The 18,855-nt window shown below is 33.3% G+C and overlaps 3 protein-coding genes across 7 annotated transcripts; 2 read left to right on the top strand and 1 right to left on the bottom strand.

Annotated features, from left to right (window-relative positions):
- The first annotated feature begins 726 nt into the window (after positions 1 to 726).
- nopo (TRAF interacting protein no poles) lies at positions 727 to 4,325 on the top strand. Its single transcript, XM_073957782.1, has 9 exons — positions 727 to 1,065; positions 1,137 to 1,352; positions 2,109 to 2,178; positions 2,236 to 2,426; positions 2,496 to 2,588; positions 2,652 to 2,709; positions 3,203 to 3,337; positions 3,424 to 3,651; positions 3,722 to 4,325. The coding sequence occupies exons 1-9, from the start codon at positions 950 to 952 to the stop codon at positions 3,995 to 3,997; spliced, it is 1,383 nt and encodes a 460-aa protein (XP_073813883.1). The 5' UTR covers positions 727 to 949; the 3' UTR covers positions 3,998 to 4,325.
- A 305-nt stretch (positions 4,326 to 4,630) lies between these two features.
- On the top strand, positions 4,631 to 12,107 carry LOC141387705 (histone-lysine N-methyltransferase trr-like). 3 transcript variants are annotated; one of them, XM_073957785.1, is made up of 3 exons: positions 4,631 to 4,692; positions 11,531 to 11,655; positions 11,725 to 11,990. In XM_073957785.1, the coding sequence occupies exons 2-3, from the start codon at positions 11,566 to 11,568 to the stop codon at positions 11,854 to 11,856; spliced, it is 222 nt and encodes a 73-aa protein (XP_073813886.1). In that variant the 5' UTR covers positions 4,631 to 4,692; positions 11,531 to 11,565; the 3' UTR covers positions 11,857 to 11,990. The 3 variants fall into 3 exon arrangements, with proteins under 3 accessions (XP_073813886.1, XP_073813887.1, XP_073813884.1); XM_073957786.1 differs by lacking the exon at positions 4,631 to 4,692 and having other exon boundaries at positions 11,450 to 11,655; positions 11,725 to 11,905; positions 11,972 to 12,107; XM_073957783.1 differs by lacking the exon at positions 4,631 to 4,692 and having other exon boundaries at positions 11,450 to 11,655.
- On the bottom strand, positions 6,972 to 12,987 carry LOC141387703 (armadillo repeat-containing protein 6 homolog). 3 transcript variants are annotated; one of them, XM_073957781.1, is made up of 7 exons: positions 12,663 to 12,987; positions 10,627 to 10,807; positions 10,204 to 10,548; positions 8,026 to 8,802; positions 7,761 to 7,901; positions 7,547 to 7,696; positions 6,972 to 7,479 (listed from the first exon to the last, which is right to left on the bottom strand). In XM_073957781.1, exons 3-7 carry the CDS (start codon positions 10,321 to 10,323, stop codon positions 7,264 to 7,266), a joined length of 1,404 nt encoding a protein of 467 aa, XP_073813882.1. In that variant the 5' UTR covers positions 10,324 to 10,548; positions 10,627 to 10,807; positions 12,663 to 12,987; the 3' UTR covers positions 6,972 to 7,263. The 3 variants fall into 3 exon arrangements, with proteins under 3 accessions (XP_073813882.1, XP_073813880.1, XP_073813881.1); XM_073957779.1 differs by having other exon boundaries at positions 10,204 to 10,539; XM_073957780.1 differs by having other exon boundaries at positions 10,204 to 10,515.
- Between the last annotated feature and the right edge of the window lie 5,868 nt (positions 12,988 to 18,855).

Raw genomic sequence — 18,855 nt, 5'->3', positions numbered from 1 at the left:
TGACAGATATTGTATGAAAATGACAAGTTAAATCGACTGGATTTGCTAAACCCACCATAGTCTAAACGTACTATAAGTGTAAACAACGGGGTGTATTTCAGGATTTCGTGAAATCCAGTGGATTTCGGACCATAAGTATAAACCAGCTATAATTGTAACCGAGGTATAACTTTCTAATTAAACCATGATAAAAACTATAATATTTAGGATTTCGTAAAACGAATCATTTAAAAGTGCGTACGTAAATAAGACTAACTAGGCGTTTACACCAGACAGTTTGTCTTCAAATACAACTCTGATTTACTAATACATACGTACATTTGTCGTTTGCCTCCCAGCTGTCCATCATTTCTCCACAGACAGCCGGGTTAACAAGTTTTTGACATTTTTTGTAAAAATAAGTGAAATAATAATTGAAATATGTTGAAAACAAAAGAACATGAACAAAAACAAAACACGTGAACGGAAAACAAAAAGAAATCGACGATTTTCATTCAAAATTTTAGAACTGTTTTTGCAGTTGTCGGGACGTCTACGTCACACAGGCAAGTTGTGGGATTTTGACAATCAATACATGAACTCAACTGTCCTGTCATTTGTAAACGCAGGGTAAACACAACCACCACTTCGTGATGCCTAATTCATACAACACTGTTGGCCATGTTCAGTAAGCAATAACCAAAGTGACAGATGAGAATATTGGCGCAAAATAAAAATAACAAAAACAAATTGCCAAAGATAATAGCAATAACAACAATAACTGGGAATTTGCAAACGGCAACAAACAATTCCTTAAGAATTTATTTTTTTCACATTTCAACAATTTTTCCTTAACAAAATTCAGTTTTTGTTTGCTTTTGGCCCAGTTTTATTGTTTAATTAGTTAATTAGCGTGTGTCTGTCCAATGTCTGAATAATTTAGTATAATAATTTATATAAAGAGCAAACAATGTTGAATTTAAATTGTGTAATTTGTGCGGAACTCTTTACCCAGTCCGATGACGTTCATGTTACTACCTGTGGGCACATGTTTCACTTTCTGTGCCTTAAGCAGTGGTTGGAAAGGTATATACATCATTTAAAACGATGTCATTGATCTTTGTAATTTATCATATTAAATATTCCCTTCTTTGTAGATCAAAAACCTGCCCACAATGCCGTAACAAATGTACCGATCGCAATATATTTCGTGTTTATTTCAACTTGGCCAATTTGGATGTAAGTCGCATCGATGTCGGTTCACTGCAGGAACAGTTGGACAATGCAAATTTACAGTTGAAAATGAAAGAAAAAGAACTTAACAAAGCCGAAGAGCAGATCAAAAGTGCTAAGGAAACACAAAAGAAATGCATGTAAGTTTAATTTTAAAATATACTATTTTGTAAATGCTAGTCCCTATAGTCCCTTTAAAATATCTTGGCATATACAATTTAATTTCATTAGATCAAGTTCTGTTGTAGTAATAAACAGCAAACTCAAAGTTATGACGTCATTATGTAAATATTTCACCCTATCTTAGTTACGTTGTTTTTGGTTAGCGTAGATATATTATCTTTTTTAACTGTAATAGCGATACTTCTTCAATGTTTTGTCATGAGTCAACCTTGACATTGAGGATTGATATTAATAAGTTTTTAATTCTTTCAATGAATCAATTTATGAGAACTTAAAATTAAAATCCTATCTGTGGTAAGTATATCCGTCGTACACACAAAAAAATTAGAACTGAGTTCGACACTCCAACAAAACAACAAGACCTTCATATGTTTGGACAGAATTGCGTCCTGTAGCGTGATTACAAGGTTTAAATGAACAGACGACGAACGGATAAGAGATGGGTCTAAGACCATTATTTCAATGTGATAAAAACGTTTGTGCCAAAACCAACTTATAACATCGTACCCACATGTACATATGTATAGCAGGGTATATTAGAGAACTGAAGAGGATCTGTGGCATAATCCGAAACTAAAAATTTCCAGTTTACCCCTGGTAAACGATTCCATAATTTCCCACACTTTAATAAAATAGTAAATCCTCTCTAAATACCTGCTGTTAATAGGTAATATGATGATTATTAACCGTCTATTAATGAATTTTTCTTTTAGGAAAACAATAGCCGGCTTGGAAAAAGAAGTCAAGAGTAACAATTTTGTTGTACTAAACTATGTTGAAAAGGTTAGTAACGAAACAAAAAATATCCGCAAAATACAAATATTCTTACATTTGTTTCAGATTAAAGTTTTAACAAATCAAGTCAAAACGATGGATAGTCTTCGTGATGAGGTAACAAGTTTAAAAGCTCAAATGGAATCATTAAATGGCATCAATACACTGCTCACAGCATCAATGGCTGATGCTGAAAAGTTGCTAAAAACTGAAAGTGATCCCAAGGTATTATCTGTGTGTATAGCAACATTAAAAAGGTACAATTTGAATATATATTAGAAAATACTAGATTGGAAATAACTATTTCATACATTTTCACATTTTAGGGAATTGCGAGTTTGTGAACATAAAAAGGCTGATATACGAAATCAGCTGAAAGCTGTACAAAATGATTTACGCAAAGAACGTGATTTAAATAGGTAGGTCTGCACTGATTTTTGTGTTTTATTTATGAAAATGTTTTTATTAATTCATATTTCTAGAACACTTGAAGAACGCATATCCCAACTTGAAAGTGAAAATTACAGTCTTTTGGAAAAGGTAAGAAAAGTTATTGGAATATTTGAATCGCAAGAAGAATGCTTTTGATCCGATGAGAATAAAACGTCAATTTCGTTTTATGACTCAAATTTATTGTCTTCTTCGCAATTTTTTATGCGAAAAAAGTAGCAAAAAATACATTTTCCAAAATTGTTTAATTTAGTTGATTTCTTTTCTTTGTAATAAAGCCAAGAGATCCTAATTATTTACAGAGTATGTACAACATTAACATACACACATCAACCTTAAACATTTATTATTTAAAAAGCGATTCCGTATTCAATTATAGGCTACGCAAAAAACAAATGGCCAATACGAATATTATTGAGATCAGAATATCGACGTTATAAACAAAAAATATTTTTACCTTTTCTTTCTGAAACATAAGCTACTCGGCGAATGCAAAATCGCAAGATTTTTATTTTTTATTTATTGGCCTTTTACATTTATGAATTAAAATGAAATTAAACTAATAAATACAAATTATTTTTAGATTAAAACATTAGAGGCTAATGGTGGATCCAAAGACGCAAAATCCTACTCCGCCGGTTCCAGTGCAGAATCTGTACAAAAAACACCCTTTTCCAAAATCAAAGAAGAAAAGCGTTACACCATATCTCCTACAATTGTAAGTTTTATTAAGACAAAACATTTCAAATAATGTATTTTATACGAAATTTATTCGTTTTAATTTATTATTTATTTTCCCAACAGAAAGAGAATATAAAAAAGATTGAAGAATCATCTTCGCCCTATCTTAATATTAAGTCTAGCAGTGTGGGTTTGGTACCGCTATTTAAGCGTAATCTCGACAATCCTGCTAAACCACCAGAAGTTGGACCTAAAGTTACAACAGCAAAAATAACAACACTTAAAATTTCACCTAGTAAAACGGCGGCGGCGGGTGCGGTGCGAAAAGCTAAAAGTGATTTGGGCGAAAAGGTGAAAACTAAATGAAATGAAAAAAGTTAAATAATTTCAAAAATAATCCTTACATGAATTCCCATTGCAGTACTCAATCTTTAAGAAACCAAGACTTGGATTATCAGCAGCTGGTGCGGCCGGTGCCAAAACATCCTCGATGAAACCTTTAGGTCCAAATTTTGTATTTAATGGTTTTGGCGGTTCTGAACGTGTCGATCCATTTGCAGATGCGTCCGATGATAGTGATGTCATAGAGGTAGAATCAAAATCATCAACCACTGAGAGCACAGTACCTTCAACAAAACTAAGCATACATAATCGTCTAAAGACTGGGGGTCTACGCAATTTTAAATTGGCCAAATAATTATTAGTTGTAGATGTTATGTTTTTCCTTTGCTAACAATAACTACTTTATTTGTTTCTTATAGAAATATTTATAGTATTGTAAGTAGTAAATCTCATAAAATTAAATTCACAATGGGGGTTATTTTTGAAGGTAAATTCCCGTGAGTTTTCACACTTTCTCTTTTATGTTGAGACGACAGAAAGACAAAAATCACGCGGGATTTTCGTTCAGAATAACACCCAATATTTTTGTAAGATCTTCCTTATTGTTGGTGGTCTAATAGTAAATGTTCTTGTACAACGTTATAGAATAAATGATATTTTTATAAAAAAAAAAAAAAATAAAACATTTTTTAAATGTTTAGGGGATTGATGCAAGTAAGCTTTCTGCTGAAACTAGATATCGAATGTAAGATCGGTTCTGTCACATTTCCTTTCAAAAGATATCAAATCGGCTGACTTCATAAATGCAGTATTATGCGTCAAATGACATCGTCGCGACTTCATAAATGCAGCATGTCTTTTTATTGACATCGTCGCGACTTCATAAATGTCACGCGACACATCACACTGCGCAGCAATTGCCGAATTTGTGCAGTGTTTCCAAGTGGACTGCACACCAATTGACATTTCTTTAGTACTGTTACGCCAACTGACATTTGCAAAGAAAACAGGAAAAATACATAAGAAACTATTAGAAATGGCGGATTTGTGGTAATTATTCAATATAATGGGGGTTATCATGAATGAAATTTCCCCCGTAAATTTTATTTTTTCGCCGTTGCAACTTAACAATTCCGTTACACATGCCAGTGAATTGGTGCCAATTGAGTACATGTATTATACTCGAAAGTGCCGAAAAAGTGTTCGACTGGCATGCAGTTTTCTTGTGTGTTTACACATGCCAGTGCAAGTTCAATTTCAAAACTATTTTAAGCCGCATTAACACACAAAAGTGCATTATATTTCAGATTTAAAACACAATTCACAACATATTTTATTACTTTTTATTTTATTTCGTTTTAAAAAGATTGTTTTCAATCATAAACATAATGAATCTGGTATTGCCGCCTTTTCAATATTGTGTAATCCCAGAGGGGAAATTATTTATCAACCTATATTTGCATGAAAAACATCAAAATTATGTCTTTACTAACCACTAATATATTGCAGCTACCGAGATGTATTATTTGTGTTTCATAACCTTTTTGAAAATGTGCATTAAATCTTTGCATTCTTAAAAGAAACAAAAATGTACATGGATTAAAAAATAGTCTCGGCAACTCTTTTTTCATTTTCGACATATCATTGGCAGCCAGCTCAAAATTTTGCTGGCATGAAAAATCTAGTGCCAGTGGAGTCGACAATTCAAAAAATGTAATTGTGGTAGTAAAATATTGTGTATGTATTGAATTTTTCGAACTGTCACTGGCATGTGTAAAGGTTGGGTAAACGGGGGGTAAGGGAGAAAGTGAAAAAATTCACGGGGAATTGCCGTTCATGATAACCACCAATAAATTTATTTTCAAAAAACGGAAGCAATGTGTGCGTTCATGAATGACAATGACAGTGTTGCCACACATATTTACTTCATCTTTTTATGATATTGTCATTTTTTGCAATATAAATAAATACTGCATTTATGAAGTGAGCCATAATTCTTTACTTAAAATGAAAAAGAAATAAATAATAATACAAGACATTTAAAGTTTACTTTAAAAACATTAAATTCAAGTAAAAATTTCTAACTAAATGTCTCATCTGTTGCTAGAATTGAGCAAAAGAAGCTCTTGAAAAGGTTTGAACCCCACCAACGCAACGTCAAGCAAAAACATGAAATAAATTTGTTTATTATTCAATTAACCTAACCGAAAAAGCCCAATAATAATAATATATATACATACATAGCGATGATGAATAATCACGTAGGGATCTTCTCACGAGTGAGTTGCAGCTCACTTCTCGACCTATCACAAATGACAAGGGAGGAGCGAAAAAAGTGAAGAAGGGTTCACAAGTTAGAAAATTGAAAAAAAAAAAAACAATTGCAGATTGGAGTTGTTCCTTCCATTCCAGTTGCCATCCTATGATTCTGAACCGCTTCCTATATCTGAAAAATGTTGGCCAACTTCAACTCCGCCTCCAAATTACGCCAAACTCTATTGAGGCCTTTCTTGCTTCATTGATACACGGATACAATGATTATACTATTATTTCCTGAAATACTTATCCAGTGGACACACAATATTATCTAATTCATGCTGTCAAAGTAGGGGAACTTGATATTGTGCTGACAATTTCCAAACTAACGCCATGTTTACATTAGAGTATTTTGCAGGGTCTACCTCCCTTAAGAGGATTTATTTTACGTATACATAATGAAGCCGATAATTTAAATCCATTGCATTTTAAAAAATCCACTTATATGTGTATATAGAAGAAATCTGCCTGATTTTAAATCACTCTTACTCAAACCAGTCATTTGTATTGACCACAAAAAAAGGCAATGTATAAAGTGTGTTTTCCCTACCATCATCGGATATTTATAATGGCTGTATACTTTTCAAATAATTTTGAATAATTAATAATAATTTGAAATATTAATGAAATGATTTTCAAGTTGCATTTATATGTATTGGGAACCATAGTGGGGCAATGTATTTAAAGGTTTACACTGTACATACACCGTTACAATTTTCACAGTAATGTTCTTTGTAAGTGTCTCACTTTTTTGGCATTTATAATAGCTACTTTTTCACGAACGTGAGTTTTGTTCTCCCTTATGATGTTTATAATAAAGGAGGAGGCGAGTGTGAGAAAACTCACATTGAGATGATGTTTATGATTGGGCTGATAGAAAATGTTTCACTGTAATTCAAGACTGCAGCTCGCTTGTTATTTTTTTTTTTCTAATTTGTTCTGCATAATATCACAATTCCCAACGTGTTACAAATCTTAAATACTTTGCGATTTTTATAGAAATGATCCACATATTTGTATACAAATTTATATAAGATCTTTTAATAGATATAAAAATTAAGCCTTGTGTAAAAATATATTAGCCAAAATTATGCAAAATTAGTAACGTTGTAGACACATTATTACATTTAGGTTATTCGTAAAGGATCTTAATTACTAAATTGTTATTGAAATTCAAATTGCTGGGTCATCAGCAAATTGTTCACCATGTTAATAACAGTGCATTTTGGCAGTGCCTCTGCTTTCTTCTCCTTTTATATTTCATAAATTGAACATCCAAGCTAATTGTGTATTCCAATTTATTCTTCATTTGAGAATTTTCTTTTCTGCAGTACCAGTCCATTCTTCTTTCAGTTCAACCTTACAGCCCAAATCACGTAATGCTGCCTTAATATCAGTAACTACTGATGGATGTTCTACCATTGCTGCATTGAGGACATCCTCAACTCCAAACGAAAGCCAAGTATCACATTGTTCTCTCGAACGTGATACCATATTACGTATAGCCCAAGCCCCATTACGCTAAAGTGAATATAAAACAAATATTTGTTAGGAAAATTGCAGGAAAGCGTGTTTAATACAAACATACCTGTACAATTTTATTTTTGGGATGACGTCGTACTGACTCAACAATAGTCTCTGCAATGCCAGTATCAAAGAAGGTTTTACTGTTATCTTTGACACGCAACGTCAATGTAGAAATACAAGCTAGAGCAGCACTAACGACATTCTCATTGGCCTATAAATGATAAATATTTTATGAAAATAATTTATGTGAATTTTAAGTAAGTAACCATTCATACCATATGTGTATGAATCACATCTTTAAGTATGGGTGCAACTCCTCCCTGAACGATGCGACTTTTTACAGCATCATGTCCGGCCAAGGCACGTAAAAGTTTGAGGGCTTCACGATTCAAGCGGACAGAGTTGATGTTATCGCTCTATGAATAAAAAGGGGTATTTTTAAAAATAAGATAAAAAAACAGTAACAAGGGCGGTGCATTTATTTTTAACACAATGCGAAAAATGGAGGCCAAAAATTACATTCGATATAACATAAATTACCATTGCTTGCGCCACCAATTTAATGCAACCTGCTTCATCAGCAGCTACACAAAACTCTTGACGAACAGCCAACGAACCAATTGTAAGCATTAAATCAGCCAAAATGTTAACATCCTGAACTTCGCCCAATAATTCAGTCAGAGTTACAATAAACTCCGACGCCAATTGGCGAGCGTGCTCATGTGCACAACCAAATTCAACACGTATATCATCATCCAAGACCAAAAAACGTAATACTGCCAAAACATCACGCAAAATTTTACCACTCTCCTTTGATACATAAGGTTTCAAGTATTTGACGATATCTGCTTTCATTATATTCTGACGATTGATTTCATGCATCAGACAACATTTTTGAAGCCATTGTAATGTGAGGCAAATTACGCTTTCCTTGGTCGCAAATAGATCAAGTAGAGCTTTAACATATGTCAATGCTGTGGCATCAAAAATATCCGGTTGAATGTGATAGAGGCTATTTAATGTCTTTAAGGATGTCTCCAGGAGTACTGTGTCCGCCAAAGCGTCTGGTGTTTCCAACTGTTGGCCTAATATTTTCAGAATATATGTGTGGGTTTCATGTTTGGCTGCCAATACTCGATGTGGTAAAGATTTCAGGCATTCTGCATCAATAACTTTTAGCAATTCCAGCAATTTTTCTTTGTCCGAGGATTTCTCATTTAAATGCAATTTTAATTGGTCTATTTTTTCATTGAGTATAGGCTTGCCAGTATCAGCATTGATATCCAGATCTTTAATGATGTTGGCCAAATTAATTCCCTTAAATAGAAAAGAAACCAAAATACAATATGAGTCAAAAACTCAGGAACAAATCTAGTATAGTACTCTCCGATTTTTTTGAAATTTTTTTTCCAGAGATAGATATTGGGGGTTATCATGTACGGCAATTCCCCGTGAACATTTTCTTATTTTTGTTTATTTATTTAAGTGTTTATTATAATAACAAATTGTAATACACGGACCTCGATTATCCGTGATGGTAGGGACCGGAGGTATTACGGATAATCGATTTTCCCGGATAGGCAATGCTTTTATGCAGATTTTAAACATATTTTGAAGTAAAAATGACACAGTATCGTACAATAATATGAAAATCTGCATTTTTTTAAGTTTGTTACGGCAATCCACAAAAATTTTAAAAGATACTTAATATCAGAGTCATCTGAATTGACTTTGTCTCATGGTTTTTGTGATACCATAAATACACAAATTGTGTAATACGGGAGAATTTCCAGTTTTTCTTTGTTTACATTTTGTTTGCTTAATCAAATTAATTGGAAAGTGTGTTTTTACTCCCTGGTAATGAAGTTTATAACGAAAAATAGAGGAAATGGAACAAAGTCCAACATTTCTTTTCTATCACGGATAATGGAGGTTTCCGGATAATCGATTCACGGATAATCGAGGTTCAACTGTAAAATTATAATTATAAAGCACTAGCAACAAAGGCTATCGGCTTTGAATATTTTCACTTTCTCCCTTAAGTTGCAACGGCGGAAAAACAAAACTCACGAGGAAATTTCATTCATGGAATGTATAATTTTCTTGGTTGACTGAACCGGTTGCCTGGTTATTGGACCCGAAAGTCCGAGTTAGACCCGGCTCTACTGGACCGATTGCTACAAAATGGGAAACATTGGAAAGCTTATGGAAATACATATCCAACAAGTGGTCATATGATTTTCAAGTGTTCAGGTGATATAGCTCAAATGTCAAGATTCTAAGGGTTATATCTCTCGATCCATAAAAGACATTACAACACATAGCACCATTTTGAAAAGGTTAAAGTGCGAGCTAAAATCTGGCTTACATTAAATGAGCCCCCATAATTGACCAATTTTCGACTTTTTGAGGATTTTATGGAAAACCCCGGGTCCAAAAATCAGTTTTTGGACTATATCACCTGAACACTAGAAATTAACCCCATCATATGACCAATTGTTGAATAGGCATTTCCATAAGTTTTCCAATGTTACCCGTAGTAGAGCGCAACAATATCCACCTCTGGAAAAAATTCAAAAACATTTGGAGAGTTTTTACTAAGCCAAGAAAAGAAACCAAAATACAATATGAGTCATAAACTCATTGAAGTGTAAGAAGATTTTCATCGTCCCACAGACAATATACCAAAGCAAACATTATTAATTACAAAATATTTACTTGTGCTTCAAATTGTTTAATTGTTTCCTGTTTAGCCTCTTCGGGTTCCATTGAAAATTCAATGATATTCTCTTTGACGACATCGTCGAAGGTTTCTTGCGATATAACTTTAGCAGCCATTATTGTTCTTTCACTTTCTTTCAAATAACAATGTGTGTGGTTTCGAGCGCCTCCTTGCAAGGCAGCAAATAAAGATTGGCGATCCTTGGATGCAATAGCCAGGTTATATTCCAAATTTAGGTTGTATTCCACAAGTAGTATATATAATTAACTCCAAAAAATCGACTGCTACTCCAGGTAACAGGAACCAAACTAAGAAGATAAGTACAAAGGGTACTAAGGGTACTTTAGTTGCGATATCACAATAAGTGAACATTTAATTTGAGAATAATTTAATCGTTTAAAGATATTAAGACAACTCACGAAAACCTGGTTGAGACAGAGATAACCAAGTGTAACTAGTTCAAAACTTGAACTCCAGCTTGAGGCGTGAATAGCAGACAAATTAGTGAGCAAATTGTTGATATTGACATCAGCACTCCAAACAACGTATCCAAAATCGAAAGGACAGCAGTCCATGTATTTGTATGATTCTTCAAAAAGGCTGTTGAAAAGATATAAAAAAAGGCCAAAAGGGGGTGTGGGATCGGAAATTATCATAAGTATAGTTCCACGTCAGTTTAGGTAGAAAACTTAGCAACTAATATCACAGTGTAAAGTGCTTTTATGTAGTATTCAGGTGATGCTTTTTAGGATGTAGGTTAAAGGTGTGTAGGTTTAGGTTGTGGTGTATAATGTTGGGATGTAGGTTTTGAGGTATAGGTTTAGTGTTTGATTTTAAGGTGTAGGTTATGAGGTGAGGGTGTTAAGATGTATGAACGTAGGGGTGAGGGTATTAGAGTATATGTATATTAGGGTGTAGGGTTAAGGTTTAGATAATAAAGAGTAAATATCACAGAGTGGGTATCACAGTATAGGAAAAGATGTGGTGGTTCATAGGTTCAGGTTAGCTTCCCTGATGAAATCAATGATGGCTTTTATTAGGCCAGCATCCTTAGTTTTTAGAAGAGTATTCAAGCTACAATGTTTCGTGAAAAGTTGGGGATATTTGTTTCTCAGCGTTGCGAATCTGCTGCAATTAAAGAAAGCCTTACAGGCCGCAAGGCTGTCTGTGAAAATGACACATTTGTCATAACCATCTTCGGCCGCAATATCTAGCGCCTTTTTAATCGCATAAAGTTCGCCGAATGTAGACGAAGATTTAACATTTAGTTTGTAGAGAAATCGTCACATTTGATTTGCAATAATTTTGCCATCCTTTTTCTAGATCAAAAATAGCAGGTTTGGTACGCAGCCCGTGATATGGAAAAACACACAATGATAATCGAATACATCGGTGAGGTGATACGTTCAGAAGTATCCGAAATTCGTGAAAAGCAATTCGAAGCGAGGGTAGGCTTTAACGCAATACCATTATATTAATTATATTCCATATAAACATTTACTTAACTTTTTTCCCAGAATCGCGGCATTTACTGTTTCGCGGACGAAGATCGCGTCGTTGATGCCACACTGTGTGGCGGTTTGGCCCGTTATATTAACCATTCGTGCAATCCCAATTGCGTTACCCTGAAATGTGGAGGTGGATCGTGAGTTGCGAATTATTATATTCGCCAAGCGAAGAATAAACCGCAGTGAAGAGGTAATTTACGAAATCGATTCTGCGCCTGATATTCGATCAATTGCTTTTTTTTTTGTTTTTATTTAGCTTTCGTTGACTATAAATTCGACATTGAGGATGATGAAACATGCTGTATTTTTTAAGATTTTTATCGTTACTTCTCTTTATTATCTTTATTATTTTGATACATTAATTTTTTAATAGTGCATGTAAAAATACATCGTCTATAAATTAATTATTATCTATACTACTTATTATTTTTATTATTGTTAAAAGATTCATCTCTCTTATATAAGTGAAGCAATTGAGAATATTATATTTGATAAATATATATAATAAAATATTCTCGAGAAAATATTCTCGAGAAAATATTCTCGAGGAAATATACTCGAGGAAATATTCTCGAGGAAATATTCTCGAGGAAATATTCTCGAGAAAATACTCTCGAGGAAATATTCTCGAGAAAATATTCTCGAGGAAATACTCTCGAGAAAATATTTTCGAAGAAATATTCTCGAGGAAATATTCTCGAAGAAATATTCTCGAGGAAATATTCTCGAGAAAATATTCTCGAGAAAATACTCTCGAGAAAATATTCTCGAAGAAATATTCTCGAGGAAATATTCTCGAGGAAATATTCTCGAGGAAATATTCTCGAGGAAATATTCTCGAGAAATACTCTCGAGAAAATATTCTCGAGAAAATACTAAATACTAATAAATAAATAAATAATAAATACTAAAAGAAAATACTTATAATATTTGGAAATATTACTTACATGATTATCTTCTTTCTTGAAATTCTTGAAATTGAAATTTTTTAATTTTATTAAAGTTTTTATTCTTCTCACAACCCACACACGGTTGGTTTTCATGCACCTGCAAGTTGCAACTCTTTGTTTAAAAGCGCCCAGTCGTTCTGCCAGCAGTCTACGCAACTATAAATCTTCGGATATTCTATTATTTAAACAACTTCATCTAATTAATTTTATGTCAACAATTTTAATTTAATTTTCTTTATTTTATTTTTTTTTTAATTTTGTGTGGTAGACTACAAAGCCGAACAAAGAAGTGAAGTCACGATATGTAGTTGTCAAAAAAGTACTTTGGAATAGGGATACAAAAGTCAGTTTTTTATTAATCGACTTTTTGGGTACTAACCATGGTGGAATAAGGTGTGTCTTTTTACGTGATAATTTGTAATAATTATTACGAAATGTTACTAAATGCTGTCTTTTTACACAAAAGTTCAGTAAAAGAGAGCGAAGTGAGAGAACAATTTTGACAGTTGTTGCTGAGAAATTGCTAAAAGTTGCTGAAAGAATTTTTCCCAGCAACATTTAGCAAGTTCCTTCAGCTGTTTTTTAATCATCTGCTAATGGTCAGCTGTTCAATGCTTACCTTATTTTTGTGGAAAAATACTATAAATATTACCATTCAGCTATTTTTATTGATTATTTTATTAATATATTAATATTTTTTATTTATTTTGCTCAAAATTGAAGAACTTTTTCATTGCTTTGCAGTTAGTTTTTCTTTCATGCATTGGCGCCAATGTTTTTGTTTTGGTTATCAACTGTTATCTTGCTAAAGTTTACTAAATGCTGTCTTTTTACTTTTTTCTCTATATTCGTATCAAAGAGTAAAATCTCTTTTACTCTCTGAAAAGAAGTTACTGAATAATTATTACTGAAAAAGTAAAAAGACACAACTATAATAAGGTGTAACGCCAAAAACAGCTGATTTTCATACCAGTTGTCAAAATGCGTTATTGTGAATAAAATCACATACAAAATGTAAACAAGCAATTCACAGTAATGCATTATTGTGAGCAAATTTGACGTTTGACATGATTTGATGTAATACCTTCTTACTCCACCATGCATCTTTCAGCAACTTTTAGCAATTTCTCAGCAAACAACTGTCAAAATTGTTCTCTCACTTCGCTCTCTTTTACTGAACTTTTGTGTAAAAAGACAGCATTTAGTAACATTTCGTAATAATTATTACAAATTATCACGTAAAAAGACACACCTTATTCCACCATGGTCAGTACCCAAAAAGTCGATTAGACAAAAAGTCGAATAATAAGGTGTAACGCCAAAAACAGCTGATTTTCGTACCAGTTGTCAAAATGCGTTATTGTGAATAAAATCAGATACAAAATGTAAACAAGCAATTCACAGTAATGCATTGTTGTGAGCAAATTTGACGTTTGACATGATTTGATGTAACACCTTCTTATTCCACCATGGTACTGACAAAGTAGTAGGCATGATACTTCGCAAGTAAAAAGTATTTGCAAGTTCTTGCAACTACTTCTCTTTTACTGAACAAGTTTATTATCGAACAGCATTTTGTAAAAGTTTGTAAAAATTTGCACAAACTTTTGATTTATCGTACAGACCTAATAGCTGTGTCTTTTTACGTGATAATTACTAATAATTATTACTAATGTTGCAAATTTTGATAGTTGTATAAAGGAAAAGTTGCTGAAAAAATGTTGCTGAAACATTTTTTTCAGCAACTTTTCCTTTATACAATTGTGAAAATCTGCAACATTAGTAATAATTATTACTAATTGTTTGGTTTGTTTATCGCCTTTTGAATGTTGATGCTTGACGTATTGTTTGGCTATAGGCTTTTCACAAATAAAAATCGATGTTATGATTTTTAATAATTTGTTTTATTTCCAATATTTCGATTGGAATCTCCAATCATCATCAGGGAACTACAACATAAATACAAATCAGCAGTTTTTTACAAATAAGAATACAAACTTAGAAACTTACTTAAAGAAAGTTGTGGTTGTCTAATCGTCAGCGAGCTTACTTCAACTAAAATTTGTTCGGTTTGTATTTGTTAACTATGTGTTTGTCTTTGTAAACACTAGCGGATATTGACAACCGTCTGCGGAAAGCAAAAATCTCCTTTGCTCGATTGAGTCGTGTGTGGAGCTGCAAAAATATTAAACAGACCACCAAAATCAGAATTTTCAACGCGTGTGTGAAATCTGTTCTTATCTATGGAAGCGAGACCTGGTATGTAACAAAGGCGATAGCTCACAAACTACAGTGCTTCGTCAACAGGTGCCTACGTAGAATTCTAAGAATATGGTGGCCACGAACTATAAGCAACGAGCGATTATTGCAAGTGACGAACCAAATTGAAATAGAACGTGAAATTAAACGCAGAAAATACAGGTGGATTGGACATACGTTACGAAAGGACACTAACGATGTAACTCATGCAGCTCTGGAGTGGAATCCACAGGGAAAAAGAAAAAGAGGACGCCCTAAATCTACTTGGCGCAGATCAGTGACTCAAGAAACATCTAAATCTTTTAGCGAACTTAGAACAATAGCTCGAGACAGAAATCAATGGAAAATATATACAAATAATCTTTGTGAATAGGCTAAGTTTTATTACAAGATGTAAATAAACATGCCATAATAATAATAATAATAACTATGTGTTTGTATATGTGAGCGCAGTTGCTATTACGTCAAATAATGGAAATGTTTTTGTTGTTGTTGCAGTTGCATATTTGGGACCTAGTGCTAACAACCACTCGATGTCATTTGGAAACTCTGTGTTTATTTTGTTTACAAACCATCCATTACGGTTGTCCATTTTAATCTCCGTTTTATTATTCCCCACTTCATCAGCAATAGCACATCGAATATTTACAATATTTTCAAAATCAACAAAGAAATCCCGCCAAACATCAAGAGCATCCTAGACAAACACGTCTATCACTTCCACAACAAAATTCTCAATCTGTTAATACAACAAAAACACAACACAACTCACAAAACCAGAGTAAGACAAGAAAAATTGCAAGCACAAATTACCGAATTGTTACAAGAAGAAGAAATTTATCTATTTATGGAGAGTGAAAGAAAACTGCAAGAGAGTTAGTCCCAATTTACATTGGGCGAGTTTACTTGCGGCAATTGTCATTTTGTTGGAGAGAGAGGTGAGGCATATGGTAATCCTTTGCCTCTCAGCACCCTCTCTCACCTACAAACTGACAATTGCCGCAAGTAAACTCGCCTAATGTAAATTGGGACTTATACTAACACTTATAAATCTACACAAATAAAAAAGCTCAAGTCGTTACAACAACATAACACGGAGATTAAAATGGACAACCGTAATGGATGGTTTGTAAACAAAACAAACACAGAGTTTCCAAATGACATCGAGTGGTTGTTAGCACTAGGTCCCAAATATGCAACTGCAACAACAACAAAAACATTTCCATTATTTGACGTAATAGCAGAAGGAGAGGATTGCATAAAAACCATCGACGACAAAGAACAACAAGAGATCGCGAGAACTCAATTAGTGTCAATTATAGACGAACACATGAAGAATGAAACGACAACAAGTCTTCACGCTAGAGATAAACAAATACTCAGCACAGTGGGCCGGTGCAGATCATTTTTAAAAGAAAATGATGATATTATTGTAAACGCTGACAAAGGGGGAAGACTGTGGCTATGTATAAAAAAGAATACCAAACGAAAATGGCAACAATAGTAGGAGATATGTGTACATACAGACGCTTAAAAAGAGATCCAACAAATATTCTACAAAACAAGAACAATCTGCTAGTGGAAAAATTATTCAAATTGGGCATTATAAATGAGGCGGAGAAATACAAATTAACCAACAAAACTTCCACTGCTCCTAGACTTTATGGTTTACCCAAAATTCACAAGGATGGTAACCCTCTTAGACCAATCTGTTCCACTATAAACTCCCCTGCTAATGGTCTTTGTAAATATGTGGTCGACATATTGAAAAATCTGACAGTGGATTCGATCTATAACGTAAAGGACGCGAAAGATTTCAAGACGAAAATTGAGAACATAAAAATTAATCCTGACGAAGTGCTCATTTCATTTGACGTGGTATCGCTATTTCCCAGCATACCTGTAAATCTAGCTCTAAACACGATAGAGGATAAATGGGACACAATAAAAACACACACGACGATTCCTAAGGAGCTATTTATGGACATTTTGACGCTGTGTATTAAGGATACAAGATATTTTATATATGACGACAAATTTTACAAACAAAATAAAGGCATGCCAATGGGTTCCCCTGCCTCCCCAGTCATCGCAGATATTGTCATGGAACAACTACTGGACACATCATTGATGAAAATGCACACAAAACCGAAGATATTGACTAAGTATTTGGATGACATCTTTACGATCATGAAAAGAGATGATATCATGGAAAATTTGGACATTTTGAACTCATTCAACTCACACATACAATTTACGATGGAGATAGAAAAAGACAACAAATTACCTTACCAGTAGGCCTGTTCTGTAACTTTTTAACAACTTTACTCTTTGTTTATTTTACAACAATTTCATTTGTTTGTTTTGTTTTTGTTACAATAACAAAAGAAATTTAAACAATATCGATAGTTGTTAAAAGTTACAGAATAGGCCTACTGGATGCAATTGTGATTAGAAATGAAACACAACTCAGACTTGACTGGTACCAGAAACCTACGGCCTCGGGCGTTTAATCAATTTTACATCTAAACACCCAAGAAGAACTATTATAAACACAGCATCTAATTTTATAAAAAGAGTATTAGACATTAGTGATACAGACTTTCATAAAGAAAACCTTAAAAGAATTAGAGATATTTTACAGAAAAACGACTTTCCCTCCTTAACTATAGAGAACCTTATAAGGCGCGCAATAAACCAAAACACAACTATAACACGAGATACTTCCGAGAAAATTTACAAACCGATGACATATATACGGGGTTTTTCAGAAAGATTAAAAACTTCCAATATATATGACCACACAAAATACGAGCTAGCGTTCAAAACTACCAACACTTTGAATAATGTGTTTAGCAAACTGAAAAACAGATTAAAGGACGAGGACAAATCTAACTTAGTATATCGTATAAATTGTAAGGGAGACAAGTCCGACATATGCCAAAAGGTATATGTCGGCACTACTAAAACTAAATTAAAGACAAGGATATCCGCGCATAAATCTGACCAAAAAGCCCACAACAGACCTCTGGAGCAGAAGACGGCATTGGCAGCCCACTGTACTTTGACGGGCCATACCCCTGACTTCAACAATATTCAAATTCTTACTCAAGAGAATAATTACCAAAGAAGGTTCACTCTTGAGATGTTACATATAATTAACACTCCATGCAATATAAGACTTAATTACAAAACTGACACGGACAACTGCGCTCACATATACAAACACATAGTTAACAAATACAAACCGAACAAATTTTAGTTGAAGTAAGCTCGCTGACGATTAGACAACGACAACTTTCTTTAAGTAAGTTTCTAAGTTTGTATTCTTATTTGTAAAAAACTGCTGATTTGTATTTATGTTGTAGTTCCCTGATGATGATTGGAGATTCCAATCGAAATATTGGAAATAAAACAAATTATTAAAAATCATAACATCGATTTTTATTTGTGAAAAGCCTATAGCCAAACAATACGTCAAGCATTATTACTAATTATCACGTAAAAAGACACAGCTAATAATACAAACTGATGCCTTCATTTGATGTCAAAACGTGTTTTTGATAAAAAATAAATAACAAATATTTCGCTTCTATAATGCTACGTTTACATTTACGAAATCCACTCGATTTCATCTGTCAATTCCATAGCTCAAACGTCAAATGAAATCTCATCTGAAATCCATTGGATTTCATTTGACGTTTAACCTATGGATTTGACAGATGAAATCGAGTGGATTTCGTAAATGTAAACATAGCATAATAGTACGTTTATATCATGGCACAATTACCCAGATAGTGGTATCGTAAAAATTTGAATATGTTATGTCAAAATTTTCTTTATGTTGTTGGGGAAATTACAACAAAAATATTTTTTTTTTTTATAAAGGGATTTGACATTTCATATTCGAACAGCTGGTGTGATACCACTA

This window comes from Musca autumnalis, unplaced genomic scaffold (genome assembly GCF_047663935.1).
Source record: "Musca autumnalis isolate F117 unplaced genomic scaffold, ASM4766393v1 scaffold_5, whole genome shotgun sequence".
Lineage (NCBI taxonomy): Eukaryota > Metazoa > Arthropoda > Insecta > Diptera > Muscidae > Musca > Musca autumnalis.
This window is presented reverse-complemented; position numbering and strand designations above follow the sequence as displayed.

Bases quoted from the DNA above. Each gene is read 5' to 3' on its own strand.
- nopo (XM_073957782.1), top strand. From the start codon at position 950: ATGTTGAATTTAAATTGTGTAATTTGTGCGGAACTCTTTACCCAGTCC. The intron at 1,353-2,108 runs GTAAGTTTAATT...TTTTTCTTTTAG, and splicing joins GAAACACAAAAGAAATGCAT to GAAAACAATAGCCGGCTTGG. The intron at 3,652-3,721 runs GTGAAAACTAAA...TTCCCATTGCAG, and splicing joins AAAGTGATTTGGGCGAAAAG to TACTCAATCTTTAAGAAACC.
- LOC141387703 (XM_073957781.1), bottom strand. From the start codon at position 10,323: ATGGCTGCTAAAGTTATATCGCAAGAAACCTTCGACGATGTCGTCAAA. The intron at 8,803-10,203 runs GTAAATATTTTG...TTTCTATTTAAG, and splicing joins TTAAACAATTTGAAGCACAA to GGAATTAATTTGGCCAACAT. The intron at 7,480-7,546 runs GTATGTTTGTAT...TATTCACTTTAG, and splicing joins CCAAAAATAAAATTGTACAG to CGTAATGGGGCTTGGGCTAT.
- LOC141387705 (XM_073957786.1), top strand. From the start codon at position 11,566: ATGGAAAAACACACAATGATAATCGAATACATCGGTGAGGTGATACGT. The intron at 11,656-11,724 runs GTAGGCTTTAAC...CTTTTTTCCCAG, and splicing joins AAAAGCAATTCGAAGCGAGG to AATCGCGGCATTTACTGTTT.